The sequence below is a fragment of the Sturnira hondurensis genome, unplaced genomic scaffold (genome assembly GCF_014824575.4).
Source record: "Sturnira hondurensis isolate 20B ecotype Veracruz unplaced genomic scaffold, ASM1482457v3 Scaffold0014854, whole genome shotgun sequence".
Classification (NCBI taxonomy): domain Eukaryota; kingdom Metazoa; phylum Chordata; class Mammalia; order Chiroptera; family Phyllostomidae; genus Sturnira; species Sturnira hondurensis.
Window position 1 is genome coordinate 10,984,455 of NW_028087485.1, and position 21,578 is coordinate 11,006,032.

A 21,578-nucleotide genomic window follows, 5' to 3' on the forward strand; every position below is an offset into this window, starting at 1 on the left:
ATAAAAACACCAGTGTAGAATCAAAATTGCTAAAATACTATTACTTTCGTCATTTTACTTTTTAAAAAAGATTTTGTTTATTTATCTTTAGAGAGGAAGGTAAGGAGAGAGGGAGAGAAATATCAATGTATGGTTGCCTTTCGTGTGTCCCCTGCTGGGAACTGGCCTGCAACCCAGGCATGTCCTCTGACTGGGAATCGAACCGCGGTTGTTTGATTTGCAGGCCCGTGCTCAATCCACAGAGCTACACCAGCCAGGTGTCACTTTACTTTTATGAGAAGAGACTAATGCTTTGTGAAGTGGTTTAAGATTCATTTAGGTATAAAGTATTCTTTAGAAGGCTCTGATTTGCCAAATGGGCTGGGCAGGTTTCTGGTATGAGGGTTTTCAGGAATTCCATAATGGAACCGAAAGGCTTTGTAAGAGAGTAACACCAGGATGTGGGGGCTTGTGGAAGAAGGAAACATTGGTAGACAGATAGAAAACTAAAAGATAAATATGGGAAATAAGTTGCCAGAGTTAAAAGGAATCCAGGTGTTCAGAATCGAAATCCTGTTATACTCAGACATACTTTATTAGCTCTTGGAGATTTCTTGCAAACTTAGACTTTTTTCTTCTGTTACACCTTCTGAGTGTGTGCCTTCAAGGGAGACAGTTGTATACATACCGGGATGAGTTACCTGCTAGTGGTCCATGCCACAAGCTTCTACACAGAGCAGTCCACAGGGAGCTGCAGAGAGGGTTAGTCACTGAGACTTGGCACATGAAGTCAGGAAGGTAAAGGTGACGAGACTTGAGTATCAGTGTTTCCTGAGGCCATTGCTTCTCCTTATGCAAAGGGGTAATCTCTTCCTTTCTCTCGACACATCACAGCAAAGTGGAACTGTAGATGTGACTCTGAAAATGGTCTTTTAGCTTTGCTTGATATAATGAAGTGAATTGAGGCCCTGGGAACTCATTTTTAGCTTTCCTGATTATATAAACCTCTTTGTCCTGGTCACTTTGCCATCCATGAAATGGAAGGCAAAATTGAGAGCAGAATAATTGCATATGGGTTGCCTCAGGCTCTCTCTCTAAACATAGGCTGGGTTAGGTCTTCGCTGACTGGCAGCCTAAACATGGCAGGGGGCAAGGTTAGGTATGATGAAGCATTAATTTCAAAAATAGTTCCTGTGTGGCTTCATTGGACTGGCTTTCTTCCTGTCTCTTAAGCTCGTGACCTTCTGCATGCTCCGGCTAAAGAGATCTCGTTTGGGGGAGCATAGAAGCCATTTTTTCCTGGCTCTGCTCTCCTTGTCTTCCCACACCCTTGGATATTATCTCTTTTTCCTTTGTTTGTCATTTGATACCTAAAAAGTATACTTTAAAAATATATTCTTCTTGATATATATATGAATGTTGTTAGAAAGTTCATAAGTATAATAAATAGCATAAGTTGTATAATAATAAAATGAACATATGTGAACTTACCACCCAGCTTAAGCAATTATTAATGCTGTTGAAGCTACCTGTGTGCCCCCTCCCCATCCACTCCTTTCCTCTCAGTTCTCCATAAGTTAGTGTTTGTCTCTCCCTTGGTTTGGCTCTACTTTCAAAGTCTTTCTTTCCCTGAGGTTCTTCTGACTTAATGTTGTCAGCTTAAAGGAGAATCTGCTTAACCTTGAAAATAGACATCAGGCAAAAATTTTTAAGAATACATGTTTATCTATATATAGACTTCAAGTTGATTCATCAAAGTCTTAACAGAAATGACATCTGGGTGGTATGATTAAACTTAGTTTTTATTGCCCTTTTCTGAATTGAAATGTTTATAATGAGATGTGGTTTATTTTTACATTCAAAAACATTATTTTTTTAAAGTGCAGAAGTAGCTGCAGTCTTTCCTACGGGAGTTGCTTATCAGGTTTTGGGGGTAGGGAAGATAATGCCAGAGAAACTGTGGACCGGAGGCAATGGTGGGAGAGTCTCATGATTTGCATGGGCAGGGGCACTTCTCCTCTGACTGCCCAGGGCTCTGGTGTAAGCTGTGGGGAGTGTCAGCTAGGGACTGTCAGCATGCAGAGGAGAGGTAAATGTGTTCTGCACTGTGACCCCCATCATGCTTTCTCACTGTTAGGTTTTTGTTGATAGATTCCTGCTATTTGAGGAAGTAGCAGGTTAATGTTAGGGTGAGTGCTGTTAGCTCACTGTGATAGCACTGTCATCTGTTCATAGATCTTCTCTCCAGAATGAACTTCGGTCTGGAGCCTGTCAGAGCTAATTTGAAACATCGTGAGCCATTTGTCTGTTTTGGATGAGCTGGTTTGACCTTCTTCTTACCTCCATTTGAGCCCTTCACTCACAAAGATCGTAGAAAGTAAATAAGCTTTGATGGTTCTGGTAATTGGAGAGGATGGAGTAGCTCTTTCTTGGTCATGCGTGTGGGCTGAGAGCCGTACTATGGAGGTCGTTTTCTTCTTCTTTTTTTTTTTTTTTTTAAGATTTTATTTATTTATTTATCTTTAGAGGGGAAGGAGAGAGGGAGAGAAACATCAATGTATGGTTGCCTTTTGTGCGTCCCCTGCTGGTAGTTAGCCTGCAAGGAACTGGCCTGCAACCCAGGCATGTGCCCTGACTGGGAATCGAACCCCGATCGTCTGGTTCGCAGGCCCGCGCTCAATCCACTGAGCTACGCCAGCCAGGGCTCGTTTTCTTCTTTTTTAACAAGTAGAATGTGAGTTTGGGGAGACCAGAGTCCTTTGTGTTGTTCAGTGCTATATCTTTAGTGCCCAGTGCAGTGCCTGCTACATAGTAGGTACTAAGTAAGTATTATGGAGTAAATGACTTTGCCAGGAAGAAAAATGATCAAGAGCTCACAGCTTTCATGTTTGTGAATAGTGTGCACAGTGTAAGGAGAAGCCTGAGCTGGACCCCAGTCTCCAGTTAGTTTCTTTCTGATTCCACTACAGTTTGCTATGAATAGTTAGGTGGGGATAGTTGGCCGTGCTTATAGCTGGTGAGCAGGGAGGGGTTGGAAAGGGAATGGACCTGTTGAGAAGCAAAGTCTGATTTGGAAGCAAAGGGCATGGGCCTGATTTAGGTCATGACAGTAGAACCATTACAGTAATTGGTTGGCTCCCAGGAGGGTGGTTAGCTGTCAATCAGAATATGTAAGAAAAAAATCTCCTGGAGGAATCGTTTTGCCTAGGAAAAAAGCAAGAATTACTGTAGTAGAATTCTGATTTTCATTTGTGAATTATGTGGGGGGAAAAGTGTGAATGTTCTTTTTGATGGTACACGTCTTCATTCTCTGTAGAAACATGGTCTGGATGATTTATGGAGAAAGGTTTTATTTTCATTTGACAGATGAGCACCGGCTTCACAGCGGCAAACTCTGTCTGATCATCCTCACGTGTATTGCAGAGGTAAGTTTCGCTGGTTCCCTGGTGTTAGCTAATTTCTTACAAAGTGCTAGCTTTTTCTTTCCTTCCCGTCCATTTCCTGACAGTCTGACAGTTAGGGCCCTAAAGCTTTGGAGAGAAAATGTGCCCTCTCTCCTCCCACTAGAATGTAAGCTCCCATAGCAGGTATTTTGTCTCTTTCACCAGTCTATTCTCAGTGTCTGGCACATAGTAGAGGCTCATTTAGTATTTACTGTATGAATTAATTATGAATTATGATATGATAATTGCTATAATTGAGAGCTTTGTAATAGTTTAAAACAAGAGACTTAACCCTCTTTAGAAAAAATAATTCTGCCCCTTTGAAGCTGCTCATGTTGGATCTTTTCCATTTCACAAAATGAGAAAAGGAACTCAGGTTTCCTCTGGGAGAAGGTGGAGAGAAAAGCCAAAGAAGGGCAATCAGAAAGCGAGTTAAGCTGGGCTGAGTGCAGTTTCCTGAACTAAGAACCCGAGGAGTTAAAGAGATGTTCTCGTTTCGTAAGGCCGTACTGTTGCTTGTATTAATTGGGCCTGAACTCACCCCGAATTGTGGTGGCAACACAGGTGTGGCAGAATTGAGTCAATTTAGAGCTGAATTTGTAACTTCGACCTTCCCCTTCATTAAAACAGTTAAGGTGGTCCACATGGAGCAGAGAGAGCTCTCTCTCACTTTCCCCTTCTGTGCTTTCTGTGAAAAGCTTCCTGCTTCTCACCAGGAGGGATAGCTGGTTAGAGCAGAGCTGCTGCCTGGTGTCATTGCTTTTCAAAAAATCTTTCTAAGAAAATCTTGAAAGGAGTTGTTTTTCACAAATTGTAAGGGTTCTTAATAATTGGAGTCTGTAGGCATATCAGATCTTTAGCTAGGATGCTGGGAAGGGGCCACGGGATGTTTATTACCCATCCAGGGTGAGAGGTTTTTGATTTCCCATCAGTCTTCAGGGAAGCCGGAGATAGACGGGGTCTCGCATACCGCCATGCTGCCTGTGTAGTTGTCTCCTGCCATGCCAGGCCCATCCCCAGTGGACCGCAGACCTTTCCACTCAGCTGTAGATCCTCGCTCATGTGGAGCTTGCGCTTGTATCCTGCAGCCCCTGTGAAAACCTTCAAGCTATTACAAACAGAGAAGGCTCCTTGGGCAGATGGGAAGGAAGAAAGAATAGGAAAACAGGTTCCTCTCAGCATTTTCTTCAAGTCCCTGTGCATTTAGTTCTTTTTTTAAAAATCTGCATCCAAAGATATGTTTATTGAATTCAGAGAGAGGAAAGGAGTGGGGGCGAGGAGAAAGAAAGAAAGAAATATTGATGTGAGAGAGAAACATTCATTGGTTCTGTGCATGCCCTGACTGAGTATTGAACCTGCAACCTAGGTATACATCCTGGCTGGAAATTGAACTCACAGTCTTTTGGCATGTGAGATGATGCTCCAACCAACTGAGCCACCTGACCAGGGCCTGTGCCTTATTTTTTGTTTGTTTGCTTGTAATTTGCTTCGAGATATTTGACTTGTTAGGGACACTGAGAATTACTCCAAAGTAAAATCTCATGGCTTATAAGGGAGGATCCAAAAAAATCCCCCAGAATTTATTTATTAAAAAATTTGTTTTTATTCCCCCCTGTTTAAACTTTGGTCATCTTCAAAGTACTCCATTTGATGCAGTACACCTATCCAGACATTATTTTCCACTGCTCAAAACAGTTTTTGAACTCATTGATTTTGATGCCTTTTAGTGCTTCTGCTGTTTCTGTTGGTTTTTTTTCCCAGTTCTTCCACATTGGCAGCACATTTCCATTTGAGGACCCTTTTCATGTGGGAAACCAAAACAGTCACTTGGGGGGGGGAGGGGGGGCGGTGGGAGGAGATTAGGTGAATAGGGAGGGTAGGGCCCAGGGGTTATAGCATTTTTTTTCATGTGCTTATTAGTAAGTCACCCATCATGAAATAGGCAAATATGTTGAAAGGTTCTTAAAAAAAATTCTCTGAAGCTGAACGCAGCCTCTCACAGCAATGCCAGCTGGTACACTGTTACAGAAGGGTTCCCAGAATACTCACCTAGCGGGGGAAGCCTGTAGTACAACGGACCTTACCTCCAGAAGATAATTCTGGTTTTTTTGGTCCTCTGCTCATAAGTAGGGTTTGACATAAAGGCTCTAGGTTCATCTCATTAGCTCTTCAACTGATCCTCAAAAGTAGTTCTTGAAGTACAAGGGTTTGTAGGAAGTATGATAGATTGTAAACTGAATTTCTTAAGTATAGCTCTCATTCCTTACCTTTCCCTATATTTTTATTTTTTTAGGATCAGTATGCCAATGCATTTTTGCATGATGACAATATGAATTTTCGAGTAAACTTACATAAAATGGTAGGTATGACTCTTGTTTCTTGTTTTTTTCTTAGAGGAAATTTTTTGTGTGTTGGCAGGATTGGGGAGGATGAAATTGACCCCACTTGGAACAAACGTGGGTGGAATGTTTTGCTAAAGGGCCTTGCTTGACTACTGTTCAGTAGACCCAGGCCTCTTCTGGGGACTGTGTGTGCAGCATGGAGTTGTTTCTTTCTCAGGAGAGGTGGGAAGACCCATTGCCACGTGCCCGTGGCAGTGATTTTAGAATGTATCAGTGACGCAGGTTGCAACAAGGCCTACACCTTTTCTTTTCAAAATGTAGTCCAATCTTTGTTTAGTGAAGACTAGATACTACTTTGCTTATTCATCTGAGTAGCAGGGATGGGGGTGGGGTAGGGTAGGGAAATAGAATACGAAGGATCAAGAAGTTTCCTAAAACTTGGAGATATGTTCAAATTCCCATATAGAGGTTTTTATCTGAAATTTACTTTTGTTTTTTGCAGCTGCCACTTTTGCTGTCTCTACAGAGTCACTTTGTCTTTTTTTCTTAAATATTATTTTATCGAAGAAAAATATACCATTATGCTTTTTTGTTGTATTGTCACTTGTACAGATAAAATCAGGGTAAAAACAGCAGCTTTCCCATTGTATAGTATGCTCCAGCACCCTTTTGGGCTGTTGTTTTGCTGTGAATTGTGTTTTTATCACAAGCTTGCATTGATAACTGAGAAGCATTCACAAGTCCTCCCTGCCCCACCCCACGCTGCCCCCACCGCTAGAAAAGGTAGCAGCTCTGTAGTAGTGATTTTTAAAAAAGACTTAGTTACCTATTTTTAGAGAGAGGGGAAGGGAGGGAGAAAAACATTGATTGGTTGCCCCTCACATGCCCCCAACTGGGGACCTGGCCCACAACCCAGGCATGCGCCCCATAGGCAAACCCAAGCTGTGACCTTTCAGTTTGCAGGCCTGAGCTCAATCCACTGAGCCACACCAACCAGGGCTATAGTGGTGATGAGCCATTGGATACCAGTTCGGGGGCCTATTAATTTTATTTTATTTTTGTTTGAAGCCCATGAGGCACAGGAAGAAGGCAGCAGACAAGAACCTTCCGTGTCGTCCTTTAGTATGTGCAGTGCTGGGTGAGTGTCATTGTGATTGGCGTTGTTCTGAGTCAGTGACAGGATTTCATCATTAAGATGAGGGTTGGATTCTGGCTGATATGCGTTTTTCTCAGAGAAGTTTTTACTAGTTATATTTCTTTCCTGGCCTAAGAAACCATGTTTTTTGTTAAGTTTGATAAAGCAATTTTAATGAATGAAATGCTCAATTAAAGGGTGCTCTTGTTCAAAGGAAAAGATCTTTCCAAGGAGACAAATGGCTAAATCTAAGCTTGATACATGATTTACTTTTGCAAAATATCTTACTCCTGATCAAGATTTCAAATTCTTCCCTCCCTTTCTTGGTTCGTTTTTGAAGTTCAAGGTTCAGACAAGGTTCAGACATGCAAAACTTCCTCTGAGTAAATTAAGCTGAGGTTAGGCTGGCACATTTTCCTCAGAGGAATGGTGTGAACTCTTAGTCCCATTTCATTTGGATATTCAGCCCTAGTTCCTACATTCCTGACTTCAGAACCAGTGATTAAGACTACTTGATAAACTTCTATTGACCCAAAGCCCCACAGCTGCTTTAGTCAGTATCTGTCAAACCTAGCATGACAGTGAGATGTGGTCGACAGACCTTCAGAGCCGAGTCTCTGGTTACGTGGGTGTGATCCATCACGTCTTCTCTGCTCGCCTCATCACTCTGTCGACTGTATGATATGAAATATCTGTATAGTGAAACCCCCTGTATCTGAATTTATTGGCAGGTCAAGGTATCCTTCTGTAACTAGGAGAGTAAGGTAATGTTCTTGTTACTTTATAAGTAACAGGTGGTAAAAAGTGTTGCAAATCTAAGCACATAGATAAAGATATACTTAGTAAATGGCACTCAGCAGGAGTGCAAGGTTTACTCAGAGTTTTTTCCAACACACAGGCAAGGAGTGAATTTCATTCTGATTGATTGACTTTTTCTCCTTTCCCCATTCAGACCTGATGGTGGAGTTTATTGTAACGCACATGATGAAGGAGTTTCCTATGGATCTCTATGTGTAAGTACTGCGGTCTGTCTAATGTGTGCACATTAGAGTTGGGTGATAGGAAATTTATAGCAAAGTTTTTATGTATACTTTCCTTCAGAAAAAAACAGATTTGTGTGTGGAGAAGTGTCAGGGAGCATTTTATGGCCTGGATTTATTATACATCTTTCCAGAAGGGGGAAGAGTGCAATACAAACCACAATTTGGATTCTGCACGTAGATCTTCATTATCACTTGCAGGCATGTTCCATGAGGAGCAGGGCGGATACATTGAAGATCACTGGATCGCGGGTGGCTGTTTTAATCCAAAGGCAGCGAATACCAGCAGACTTCTTAGGCATCCCTGGGCTTTGGCATCAAAATTATCATCAGTAGTTAGAAGGTAGTGAAAGGCCAGAGAGAGAGAACTTCTGGTCCATTCTTGGCTTGCATTGTCCTAGCTGTCTAGCCTCTGCTAAGTAGGCAGATTATGTATACAGAGGCCAGGAGAGTCCTTCCTCCTGATGTGATCTGATTGTCTCTCACAATTCTTGACAAACAGTACAACTAGAGGCAATTGAAAGTCCTATTTTAGTGAAGTTTAAGCCTTAAGGGTTTCTCTCTCCTTTGCTGTTTCTGCTTTCTTCTTATCTTTAATGCTCAAGAACAGCTATACCACATTGTGATCCCAAATATGTGTTACATATTATCTTTATTCCTTAAAAAGCATCTGAATTGAGTCTGACAACAGAATTGGTACCTCCATCTTTTTGAGCAAGAGAACAGTTTGGTGCTTAGGAAGGAGGCTCAGTGTACCTCATTCTAATGCATAAAGGATGAAGGGAATATAAAGAATTTTCCTCAGCCCTGGCTGGTGTGGCTCAGTGGATTGGGTGCCAGCCTGTGAATCAAAGGGTCGCTGGTTCAACTGCCAGTGCACATGCCTGAGTTGCGGGCCAGGTCCCCAGGTGCTGGTACTCGAGAGGCAGCCACACACTAATATTTCATTCCCTCTCTTTCTCCCTCCCTTTCTCTAAAAATAAACAAATAAAACCTTTAAAAAAAAGAGTTTTGCTTGGAATAGACTAGACCTCCAGCTTTTTAGACTGCTTGCAAGCAATAGAGTCTTTGTGTCCTAGGTCTTAAATAATGATACAAATTTTAATTTAGGTAAGTAGGCTGTAGTTTGCATTTTAAAGTATCTTTTGGGTATTTAGAATTAGTCTGATCCTTTATTTCAATTCAAAGACAATGAAAAGCTGCTTTTATAACACTTACGAGTTTTCTGCTTATTTTAGATGGGCCCTCGGAACCTCAGTACCTTAGGGATCAGATTTGTTTTGCTAGAGATTTTATTTCTAGCTTGATTATCTTACTATGTTCTAGTTTTAGGATATGCTATTTACTTTGTAGTGCATTATTACCATCTCAGTTTTCTCCTTTTCCAAGTAAGGAAACTCAGGCTCCAGAAACCCCTTTCTCAGGTTTATTCTGTTAGTAAGCACCATTGCCTAGGTGTGACCCCAAATATTCTTACCAAAAATCCTAGGCTATTGCCATCCCTTCTCAGGTGTGTTAGTTATCTATTGCTGTATAACAAACTTCCTCAAAGCCTAGCGATTTAAAACAAACATGTATTTTTTCAGTTTCTGTGGTTCAGGAATCTAGAAGCAGCTTAGCTGGATAGTTTTGGAATAGGGTTTTCACGAGGCTGCAGTCAGAGTGTTAGCTGGGGCTGCAGGCATCTACTAGGGTGGAGAGTGTGCTTCTGAGCTCAATTACATGGTTGTTGGCACATTTACTTCCTTGCTTATTTGGGCCTCTCCATAGGGTTGCTTGCCATAGCAGCCGGCTTCCCCCAAAGCAAGTAATCTAAGAGAGAGAGAGAAAGAGAGTGAGAGCCTAGGATGGAAGCCGTAGAGTTCTTTATAAACTAATCTCAAATGACCTACCGTTTCTGTAGACCAACCTTAATACAATGTGGGAAGGGTCTAAACAAGATGTGAATGTCAGGAGGTGGGGACCAGTGGGGGCCATCCCGCAGGCTGGCCACTGCAGTTGCACATGTATTAAATTGCATCACCAAGATTCAAACTTAAGTCTCGCTGACCCCAGAGGCTCTCCTCTTAACCACTACTGCAATAAGTGATAGAGAGTGACTAATGTTGACCCAGGGCATCAGAGAAGATATCAGAAGGTTGTTGCATTTGAGCTGAGTCGTAAAGAAATAGTAGGAGTTTTCTGCATGGGGGGTGGGAGAGGGACACACTAACATGTTCAAGGGCTTGGAAGCTTGCATGTTTAGAGAACAGAAAGTAATCAGGATGATTAGAGTGTGGGGTGCATGGAGGAGAGTTGGGAGTAAAACCATTACCTGAGATTAAGTGGATGGTGGGGATGACATGGTAAGTGTGTATTCAGTACATAGAGTTACAGGTATGTATCTATCTGCCTTAACCTTAATGTCCCAGCCAGTGAACCTGGTCTACACTAAATACTTGAACTCCCTTCTCCACCTGGTTCCTAATGTTCTCTGTATCGCCTTGCTTCCTCAGTTGCTTTTTCCATCTGCTCCCTAATTTAGTGTCCTGAGGTTAGGGAAGATGGAGAATATAATGAGGCATCAAACTGACAGAGGCTAGGCAGAAGGTCCCACCCTCAGGCTGAATTCACTTTCCTCATTACTACCCATGCACATATTTCCAGATCTTCCTCCCCCCAACCCCAATCCTCTTTCCACTGTTTGGAATTTGGAGCATCAAGTCTTTTTCAGGCCAACTTATCTGCTCCCAGCTGGGCATCAGGCCAGGTTGTTGCTCTACTTCTCATTATGTACTGCTTTTCAGCGGCAGACAGCATATGAGAAGTTGAAAGCAAAATGAATTTCTATCATTTCAGGTAAGTTTATAATTCTCATGGTGAAATATGAATAAATATGGAGTATAGAAAGACTTGATACTCAAAGCCAGAATCTGGGTCAGAAATGAAATAATTTCACATCTGTGTATAAATTCTGTAGGTAAAGTAATAATGGGGGAAGGTGCTTACATGAAAGCAAGAAAGCAAGCCAGGAAGAAAGGGAGGGAGGGAGGGAAGGTGGGAGGAAAGAAGGGAGGAGAGAGAAAAGAAAGAGTTGGGAAAACTCAACCAGTTTCTGCCCCTGGCTGTGCTCCTTGATTCTTGCTGCCACTCCCATGCTGCATAGGATTTGGGATTGTGGGAGAATAGTCTCTGAGGAGTAAACACTTGTTTAAGTTAGTCTTACATGGAAAACTTGGACTTTTTCTAAGTCAGAGCTCCAAATCTGTGAGTAGGCACCAGAAGAAAGTAGAGACTTCAGTGGATCTCACAAGAAAATTTCAGGTTAAAGGAGAAGTGTCTTGTGTTGAAACAGAAAACCACAACATGTGTGAAAGAAATTTGGAGTTATTCAGCTCATATAAAATTTTAAGGTTGTAGCAGTGTTAAAATTTCATTCTGCTTCATAAATCGAGTAAGTTGAGACCACAAAGCTAATGATGTTACTTTGGGTGGCTGCAGAGGTAGGAACAGAGCGTAGGAGCAGTGCAGGAGTGGACATCGATAGCCTTACACCAGAGGGAGGTGGCAGCAGGGGGTAGGGGATGTAGGTAGTATCTCGCTGCCGCTCTACAGTAGCTCAGTGTTGGGATGGCATTGTCAAAAGAACCAGCGTGAAGGCAGTCTGTCTAGATCTAGGCCATGTGAGAAGTGCTGGTCTCCAGGAATGTGCTGTGCATGGGTGGTCATACATGGGCAGCATCCAGCCACCCTTGCTGGCTGCAACAAAGCTTTCAGCACCAGGGACCTAATGACTGTGAGTTTAATGGGGAAATTGACAGGAGAGTTTGTATATTCCTAAGTTAAATCATGGCTCAGATAAGGGCATCCTGTAGCTAGTGGCAACCACATCAAGCAGGAGATCATACCACAATTTCTAAAAATGAACAAATGATTTTGAAACTATTAGGATAATTTATATTACAAATTTTATCTTTTGGTAAGTAGTTTTAAAAAAACATTTTTTATTGATTCTGCTATTATAGTTGTCCCAAGTTTTTTCCCTTTTCTCCCCTCCGCCTGGCACCCCCATTTCCTCTAGGAATCCCCTCCCTTTAGTTATGTTCATGGGTCATGCATGTAAGTTCTTTGGCTTCTCCATTTTCTATACTGTTCTTAACCTCCCCCTGTCTATTTTATACCTACCAATTTGTACTTCTTACCCCCTGCACCTTTTCCCCCTTCCCCCTCCCAGCTGATAACCTTCCAGATGATCTCCACATCTGTGGTTCTGTTCCTGTTCTGCTTGTTTGCTCACTTTCTTTTTTAGATTCAGTTGTTGATAGTTATGCATTTGTTGCTATTTTAGCATTCATAGTTTTGATCTTCTTTTTCTTGTATAGTTCTTTTTAACATTTCATCTAATAATGGCTTGGTGATGATGAACTCCTTTAGTTTTACCTTTTCTGGGAAGCACTGTATCTGCCCTTCCATTCTAAATGATAATTTTGCTGGATGGAGTAATCTAGGTTGTAGGTCCTTGCTTTTCATTACTTTCAATACCTCTTGCCAGTCCCTTCTAGCCTGTAAAGTTTCTTTTGAGAAATCAGCTGACAGTCTGATGGGAACTCTTTTGTAGGTAACTGTCTCCTTTTCTCTTGCTGCTTTTAAGATTCTCTCTTTATCTTTAACCCTTGGCATTTTAATTATGATGTGTCTTGTTGTGGTTCTCTTTGGGTCCAAGTTGTTTGGGTCTGTGCTTCCTGGACTTGTTTGCCTATTTCCTTCATGAAATTAGAGAAGTTTTCTTTTCTTTTTTTTCTAATAAGTTTTTAACTTCTTGCCCTTTCTCTTCTCCTTCTGGCATCCCTATGATTTGGATGTTGGCATGTTTCAAGATGTCCCAGAGGCTCCTTATAACATTGTAATTTTTAAAAAATTCTTTGTTTCTTTTTGCTGTTCTGGTTGAGTGCTTATTTCATCCTTATGTTCCAAATCGTTGATTTGAATCTTGGCTTCATCCCTTGCACTGTTGGTTCCCTGTGGATTTTTCTTTGTTTCAATTAATGCAGCCAGCCTTTATTTCTGCTAGGGTCTTTTTTTTTTTCTTTAAGAGAGCAAGAAAAACATCCATGTGTGGTTGCCTTTCACATGCCCCCTCCTGGGGACCTGGCCTGAAACCCAGGCATGTGCTCTAACTGGAAATTGAACTGGTGACCTTTTGGTTTGCAGATTGGCACTCAGTCCACTGAGCCACACCATCCAGGGCAGCCTGGGCTTTTTTTATGTTGTTGCGGCACTTAATGAGTTCTTTGAACATCCTGATAACCAATGTTCTGCACTCTGCATCTGATATGTTGCTTTTCTCAGTTTCATTTAGTTCTTTTTCTGTGGTTTTGTTCTGTTCTTTCATTTGGGCCATATTTCTTTGTCTCCTCAACTTGTCAGCCTCCCTGTGTTTGTTTCTGTGTATCAGGCAGAACTGCTTTGACTCCCTGTCTTAGTAGTGCTACGTAGTTTTGATACAGTTTAGTTTATTTAGAGAATAAAGGAGTTAAAAAATTTTTGATATATATATTGATTTATGTATTCATTTATATTTCTATATGGTTTGCAAAGTATTTTTAATATCACTCTTAAAGACACTGAAGTCTTTCCACAAAGGTCTGTTACATAGTTTTCTCATAAAATTCTCTCTTTAAGGCTCCTACCTAGAGCTACAGGATGTGGGAAGAACAGAGAGATGCAAATAAGGCACAAGGAGAATAAGCAAGTAGGGTAGCATAGCAGGCCCATTATTGGGAATATTTTTGAAAACTTTCAGGATTTTAACTTGTAAATTTTTTTTAAAGATTTTATTTATTTATTTTTAGAGAGAGGGGAAGGGAGGGAGAGGGAGAGGGAAAGAAACATCGATGTGTGGTTGCTTTCCACGTGTCCTGCACTGGGGACCTGCCCGCAACCCAGGCATATGCCCTGACTGGGAATCGAACCAGCAACCCCCTGGTTCAGAGGCTGATGCTCAGTCCACTGAGCCACACCAGCCAGGGCTTAATTTGTAAATTTTGTTTACTTTATTTGTATCTTTGATGTGTCATCAGGCAGTTTGATTCCTCTAGCTAGTGTTTTTGGCTCTCATACCACAGAGAGGTTTGTAGTGATTTTATTTATTTATTTATTTATTTATTTAAACATATTTTATTGACTATACCATTACAGTTGTTCTATTCCCCCCCTTCATTCCCCTCCACCCGCACACTCCCTCCCCCACCATTCTCCCCCCCTTAGTTTATAACCATGTGTATCAAGTTCTTTAGATTCTATATTTCCTCCACTATTCTCGCCCTCCCCCCTATCTATTTTCTACCTACCATCTATGCTATTTTCTGTGCCTTCTCCCCCTCCCACTCCCCTGTTGCTAACCCTCCATGTGTTCTTCATTTCTATGGTTCCACTCCTGATCTAGCTGTCCTCTTGGTTTGCCTTTGTTTTAGGTGTGGTTGTTAATAACTGTGAGTTTGCTGTCCTTTCACTGTTCATATTTTTCATCTTCTTTTTCTTAGATAAGTCCCTTTAGCATTTCATATAATAAGGGCTTGGTGATGATGAACTCCTTGAACTTGACCTTATCTGAGAAGCACTTTATCTGTCCTTCCATTCTAAATGAAAGTTTTGCTGGATAAAGCAATCTTGGCTGTAGGTCTTTGGATTTCATGACTTGGAATACTTCTTTCCAGCCCCTTCTTGCCTGTAAGGTCTCTTTTGAGAAATCCGCTGACAGTCTGATGGGTACTCCTTTGTAGGTGACTGTCCCCTTATCCCTTGCTGCTTCTAGGATTCTCTCCTTCATTTTAGTCTTGGCTAATGTAATTATGATGTGCCTTGGTGTGTTCCTTCTTGGGTCCAACTTCTTTGGCACTCTCTGAGCTTCCTGGATTTCCTGGAAGTCTATTTCCTTTGCCAGACTGGGGAAGTTCTCCTTTATTATTTGTTCAAATAAGTTTTCCACTCGTGGCTGTTTCTTTCCCCCTTCTGGTACCCCTATAATCCGGATGTTGGAACGTTTAAAGATGTCCTGGAGGTTCCTAAGCCTCTCCTCATTGTTTTGAATTCTCATTTCTTCATTCCTTTCTGGCCGGATGTTTTGTTCTTCCTTCTGGTCCATTCCATTGATTTGAGTCCCTGTTTCCTTTCCATCACTATTGGTTTCCTGTGCATCTCCCTTCATTTCAATTAGTTTAGCCTTCATATATTCCTCTAATTTGTGACTATGTTCCTCTAATTTGTGACTATAATCTACCAGTTCTGTGAGCATCCTGATAAATAGTGTCTTGAATTGTGCTTCTGAGAGGCTGGCAATTTCTCGGTCGCTTAGAGTTATTGGCTCTGGGACTTTGAGTTCTTCTTGCACCATCTTTTGGGCTGTTCGTGCCTGTTCCGTAGCAGGATCAGAGCCCTAAAGTGTTCACTAGAACAGGGCAACTAAGTCTCTGGGTTGTGACGTTGTATGTGGGGGCGGGGTCAAAGAGGGACAATGGCTTCCCGTCTGCCGCCTGCCACCTCAGCCCCAACCGGCGCCACAGCCACCACTGTCACCAGGCCCACGCGTTTCATTCCACTGCGCGCGAGTGTGCCACCGCCGTCAGCCTTCCACCACTGGGTTCGCCCCCCGGGGCCTGTGTGGTCCGTCTCACTGTGCGCGAATGTGCGATCCCGGTCAGTCTGCCCCACACCCCGACTGGTTCCGGGCTGTCTGTACGCCTAGATTGGGGGATCTGTCTGGCCCGACCCAGCTCCACTGCTGGCTCTGCCTCTCTTACCGTCCCGTTGAACGGTTCGTAGTTGTCGGACTTCCGTATAATTCCGTTTTCTGGTCTTTGGGTGTGTCTTAGTTCTCCAAACCTTTGTTGTGTTCAAACTTGGTTGTGGGAGAAGGCACAGTGTTTCCACCTATGCCTCCATCTTGGTGGAAGTGCCTGTAGTGGTTTTAAACATCAATTTAAAAAATTGATGTTTATTTTCTGTTTTGCCTCTTTTCCTTTTCCTTCTTCTCTTCTTCTTCCTCTCCCTCCTTTTGTTTCTAGAGAAAGAGGAAGGAGGAGAGGGAGAGAGAAACATTGATTTGTTGTTTTACTTATTAATGTGTTCCTTGGTTGCTTCTTGTATTTGCTCTGATTGTGGATCCAGTTCACAACCTTGGTGTATCAGGACGATGCTCTAACCACTGAGCTACTGGGCCAGGGCTTGTCTTCTTTTCATCTCTGCTAAGAGGTCCAAGAAATTAACTACCCTCATTTTTGTTTGATTCTGTGAACTGTCGGATTGATACCTTACAGACCGATATGGTATCTATTGAAGTTAGTACGATCTCGGGGTACTCTTTGTCTCAGATTAAAGCCATAGACCCTGCCAAAGTTTCAGTCCTGCCACTGGGAGCATTCTTTATTTGAAGCTGTCATTCAGTTGAATTGCCATTGGACATATTAGGTAGAAAGGAGCCACTTTTTGCCATGCCTTTTGCCTTGCTTATTTTGTCTCTTGTATTTGTTTTGCCTGTCTCATTCTTTTATGTCAGAACAGTTTCAAGAGGAAGAGTCTCCTTCATTTGCATGAAATTAGCAGGTTATCTGGGTCCACTTTATGGGAACTTGACAGCCTAATTCTAGGAAGACTGAAGTGCTGGATATTTAGTTAATACACAGTCAATGTTTGTTGAATAAATAAATGAAAAGATAGGTCTGACATTTCTTCTTAATTTTTGATTTGCGTGATGTCTGTAGCTTCAGTGGGATATAGTCCAAGCTTTGGGTCTCTGTTTCCATCTGTCCCCTCAGTCCCCGCCCACTACTTTCTGTATATATTTACCTATTTTGGATATTTTATATAAGTGAGATTATGTAATATATGACCTTTTTGGACCTTTACTTAGAATAACATTTCAAGCTTCATCCATGTTGTAGCTTGGATTATATTAGTACTTCATTATACTAGTACATCCATATATTGGTACTACATTCTTTTTATGGCTAATTAATATTCCATTTTATAACATACTTTATTTATTTGTCCTTCAGTTGCTAGATATTAGGTTATTTATACCTTTGACTATTACGAATAATGCTTCTCTGGACATTCATTTGCAAGTTTTACTGTGGATGTATATTTCATTTTTCTTTTTTTTTTCCCGGACTGACTCTTTTGTTTTTCTCATGTATATACCTAGTAATGAAAGTAGTGGGTTATATAGTACTTTATGTTTATAAAGTATAAACACACTTTGTTTATAAACATTTTGAGGAATTTCTACTCTGTTTTCCAAAGTGGTTGTACCATTTTACATTTCTACCAACAATGTATGAGGGCTCCAGTTTCTCTATTTCCTCACCACAGCCAAAGTTTTTGTTTTTACGTGGACTTCCTCCCCCTTTGACAGAAGTAGAAGGACATTTACACTATCATTTCTTAAAACCAGTTAAATCTTGAGAACTTATATTCTTGGTTTACAGATTAACATACTAGTTCTCTCCATATTATTCTCTCATGATTTGCGTATTGTGTTTCTAGACCTCCAATGCCAAGGAATTATAAACAATCGCAGTGGAAAAAAGTTTGAAGACTTTTGACACATGCATATATCCTTGTAACAAATGATCCCAGATAAGATAGAAACACATTTTTATTCTCTAAAAAGTTGCTTGGCGCCCTTTTCTAGGGATGCTAAAATTTTTATAAATGAATTTGCTTTTTTTTTCACTTTTTAAATTATATTTTATTGATTATACCATTACAGTTGTTCTGTTCCCCTCCTTCATTCCCCTCCACCCTGCAACCCCCTCCCCCACCATTCCTCCCTTTAGTTTATGACGTGTCTCAAGTTCTTTAGATTCTATATTTCCCCTACTATTCTTGCCCTCCCCCTATCTATTTTTTACCTACCATCTATGCTACTTATTTTCTGTATCTTCTCCCCCCTTCTCCTCCTCCCACTCCCCTGTTGCTAACCCTCCATGTGTTCTTCATTTCTATGGTTCTGCTCCTGATCTAGCTGTCCTCTTAGTTTGCTTTTGTTTTAGGTGTGGTTGTTAGTAACTGTGAGTTTGTTGTCCTTTCACTGTTCATATTTTTTAGCTTCTTTTTCTTAGATAAGTCCCTTTAACATTTCATAGAATAAGGGCTTGGTGATGATGAACTCCTTGAACTTGACCTTATCTGAGAAGCACTTTATCTGCCCTTCCATTCTAAATGAAAGCTTTGCTGGATAGAGCAGTCTTGGATGTAGGTCTTTGGATTTCATGACTTGGAATACTTCCTTCCAGCTCCTTCTTGCCTGTAAGGTCTCTTTTAAGAAATCCACTGACAGTCTGATGGGAACTCCTTTGCAGGTAACTGTCCCCTTATGTCTTGCTGCTTCTAGGATTCTCTCCTTCATTTTAATCTTGGCTAATGTAATTATGATGTGCCTTGGTGTGTTCCTTCTTGGGTCCAACTTCTTTGGGACTCTCTGAGCTTCCTGGATTTCCTGGAAGTCTATTTCCTTTGCCAGACTGGGGAAGTTCTCCTTTATTATTTGTTCAAATAAGTTTTCCACTCATGGCTGTTCCTCTCCCCCTTCTGGTACCCCTATAATTTGGATGTTGGAACGTTAAAGATGTCCTGGAGGTTCCTAAGCCTCTCCTCGTCTTTTTGAATTCTTGTTTCTTCCTTCTGTTTGTTGTTTCTTTCTTCCTTCTGGTCCACCCCCTTGATTTGAGCCCCAGTTTCCTTTCCATCACTATTGGTTTCCTGTGCATCTCCCTTCATTCCAATTAGTTTAGCCTTCATATGTTCCTCTAATTTGTGACTATAATCAACCAGTTCTGTGAGCATCCTGATCACCAGTATTTTGAACTGTGCATCTGAGAGGTTCACTATTTCTTGGTCGCTTAGAGTTACCGGCTCTGGGACTTTGAGTTCTTGAGCCATATTTTGGACTGTTCGTGCCTGTTACATATGAGGGGTGGAGCCCTAGGTGTTCACCAGGGTGGGGCAACTCAGTCACTGGGTTGTGACACTGTATGTGGGTGTGGGGTCAATGGTGGTCCCCTCTGCTGCTTCCCACCTCTGGGGCCTGCGCGGTCTGTCTCACTGCGTGCAAATGTGTGACAGTGGTCAGCCTGCCGCCTTTTACCCTCATTGGATATGTCTGTTGCTACCCTAGGCCTGGGATCTGGCCAGGCTGCCTGGGCGCCTGGGGTTGGAGGATCCTTCCTGCTTGACCCTCCTCCGCTCCTGGCTCTGCCCCTCTTACTGTCTGATTGAACGGTTCTTTGTTGTCAGACTTCCGTATAGTTCACTTTTCTGTTCTTTGGCTGCGTCTTTGTTTACTAAACCTTTGTTGTATTCAAACTTGGTTGTGGGAGAAGGCACAGTGTTTCCACCTATGCCTCCATCTTGGCGGAAGTCCCTGAATTTGCTTTGAATGGTGGTTTTTTAGCTGTAAAGGTAAAATATAGTTGTTGAAATTTTGGGAGAAATAGAAAAAGAGAAAGAATTATTCATTTATAATTCTACCACCCCAAAAACCCAAATACTGTTGACATCAAAATTAACTTTATTCATTGGAGTTTTTAGGCTTTTCTATGTACAATATCATGTCACCTGTGAAAAATGACAGCTTAACTTCCTCCTTTGCATTTTGGATGCTTTTTATTTCTTCTTATCTGATTGCTATGGCTAGTACTTCAAGTTCTATATTGAATAAGAGTGGTGGAAGCAGAAATCCTGTCTGGTTCCTGACCTTGAGGGAAATGCTTTTAGTTTTTACTCATTGATTATCATGTTTGCTATAGGTTTGTCATATATACCATTACTATATTGAGGTATGATCCTTCTATTTCCACTTTGCTAATAGGTTTTTTTTTTTTTTAGCCATTAATGGGTGCTGAATTTTATCAGATACTTTTTCTGCATCTATTGATATGATCATGTGATTTTTATCTTTCATTTTTGTACATGATGTATCATGTTTATTGATTTGTGAATATTGTACCAACCTTGCATTCCTGGAATAAATCCCACTTGATCATGGTATACGATCTCTTTAATATATTGCTGGATCTGCTTAGCTAATATTTTGTTGAGGATTTTGGCATCTACATTCATCAGGGATATTGGCCTGTAAATTTCTTTCTTTGTAGTATGTTTATCTGGTTTTGAATTAGGATAATGCTGGTCACCTAAAATGAACTTAGGAGTCTTCCCTTCTCTTGAAATATTTGGAGTGGTTTGAGAAGGATATGTGTTCATTTTTCTTTGAATGTCTGGTAAAATTTGCCTGTGAAGCCATCTAGTCCAGGACTCTTATTTGCTGGGAGTTTTTTTTATTACTTCTTTAATTTAATTAGTTGTAATTGATTTATTCAGGTTTTTTGATTTTCCCTGATTCAATTTTGGAAGTTTGTATGTTTCTAGAAATGTACCCATTTTGCCCAGGTTGTCCAGTTTGTTGGCATATGGTATTTTCTTGCAATCTCTGGTATTTCTGTGGAGTCAGTTGTTATTTTTCTTTCATTTCCAATTTTATTTATTTGTATCTTCTCTCTTTTTTTCTTGATGAGTCTAGTTAAAGATTAGTCAATCTTGTTTATCCTTTTAAAGAACCATCCTTTGGTTTCATTTTTTAGTCTGTCATTTATTTCTGCTCTGACATTTATTTATTTTTAAATACAAATTTTAGGGAGATAATTATTTTTTAAAAATTTATTTTTATTGTATTTTTTCCATTACCATTTACCCTCCATACCCTCTTCTACCTCTTCCCAGCCCCACAATCACCACACTGTTGTACATGCCCATGAGTTCTTTCTCTTTTTTTCTTCATCTTCTTTGCTTGATCCCTCTGCCCCCCAATCCTGACCTTTATTACTTCCTTCCATCTACCTAATCTGGGCTTTGCTCATTTTTGTTTTTCTAGTTCTTTTAGGTATAGGATTAGATTATTTACTTGAAATTTTTCTTGCTTCTTGAGGTATGATTGTAATGCTATGAACTTCTGTCTCAGGACTGCTTTCACTGTGTCCCATAAGTTTTGGGTTGTTGTGTGTTCATTTTCATTTGTTTCTAGGTAATTTTTGATTTCTTCCTTGATCTCATTCAGTGTTTAATAACATCTGTTTAGCCTCCATGTGTTTGAATGTTTTTCAGTTTTTATAAATTTTAATTTTTGATTTTTAGAGATAGGGGAGGGGAGGGAGAAAGGGCGAAAAACATCGATGCATGAGAGAAACATCTATTGTTGCCTTCTGTCTGCTCCCTGACTGGGCATTGATCCAGTGACCTCTCAGTTCACAGGATGATGCCCAGCCAACTGAACCACACTGGCCGAAGTAGTTTTTCAGTTTTTTTATTGTAGTTGATTTTTAGTTTCATACCATTGTGATCTGAGAAGATGCTTAGTATAATTTCAATCTTCTTGAATTTGTTAGGACTTACTTTGTCCTAACATGTGGTCCTCCACTAAGAAACTACAAGGTCTAATAAATAAATTCAGTGAAGTAGCAAGGTACAAAATTAGTATTCAGAAATCAGTGGCATTTTTGTATACCAATAATGAACTATCAGAAAGAGAAATTAAGAGAACAGTCCCATTTCTATTGCAACAGCAACAACGAAAAGGTATATAGGAATAAATTTAACCAAGGAG

General features: G+C 40.9%; 1 protein-coding gene across 4 annotated transcripts in view; it reads left to right on the forward strand.

Annotated features, from left to right (window-relative positions):
* The window catches only part of ARMH3 (armadillo like helical domain containing 3), a 186,606-nt gene that overhangs the window by 41,274 nt on the left and 123,754 nt on the right, over positions 1-21,578 (forward strand). For all 4 annotated transcript variants that reach the window (XR_005069111.1, XM_037064084.1, XM_037064085.1 and 1 more), the window contains exons 16-19: positions 3,346-3,404; positions 5,716-5,781; positions 6,833-6,902; positions 7,852-7,912. Coding sequence is in view for 3 of the 4 variants with exons in the window: in XM_037064084.1 (XP_036919979.1) it covers positions 3,346-3,404; positions 5,716-5,781; positions 6,833-6,902; positions 7,852-7,912 (256 nt within the window). In the remaining variant the exon portion in view is untranslated. The remainder of the gene's footprint in view (positions 1-3,345; positions 3,405-5,715; positions 5,782-6,832; positions 6,903-7,851; positions 7,913-21,578) is intronic.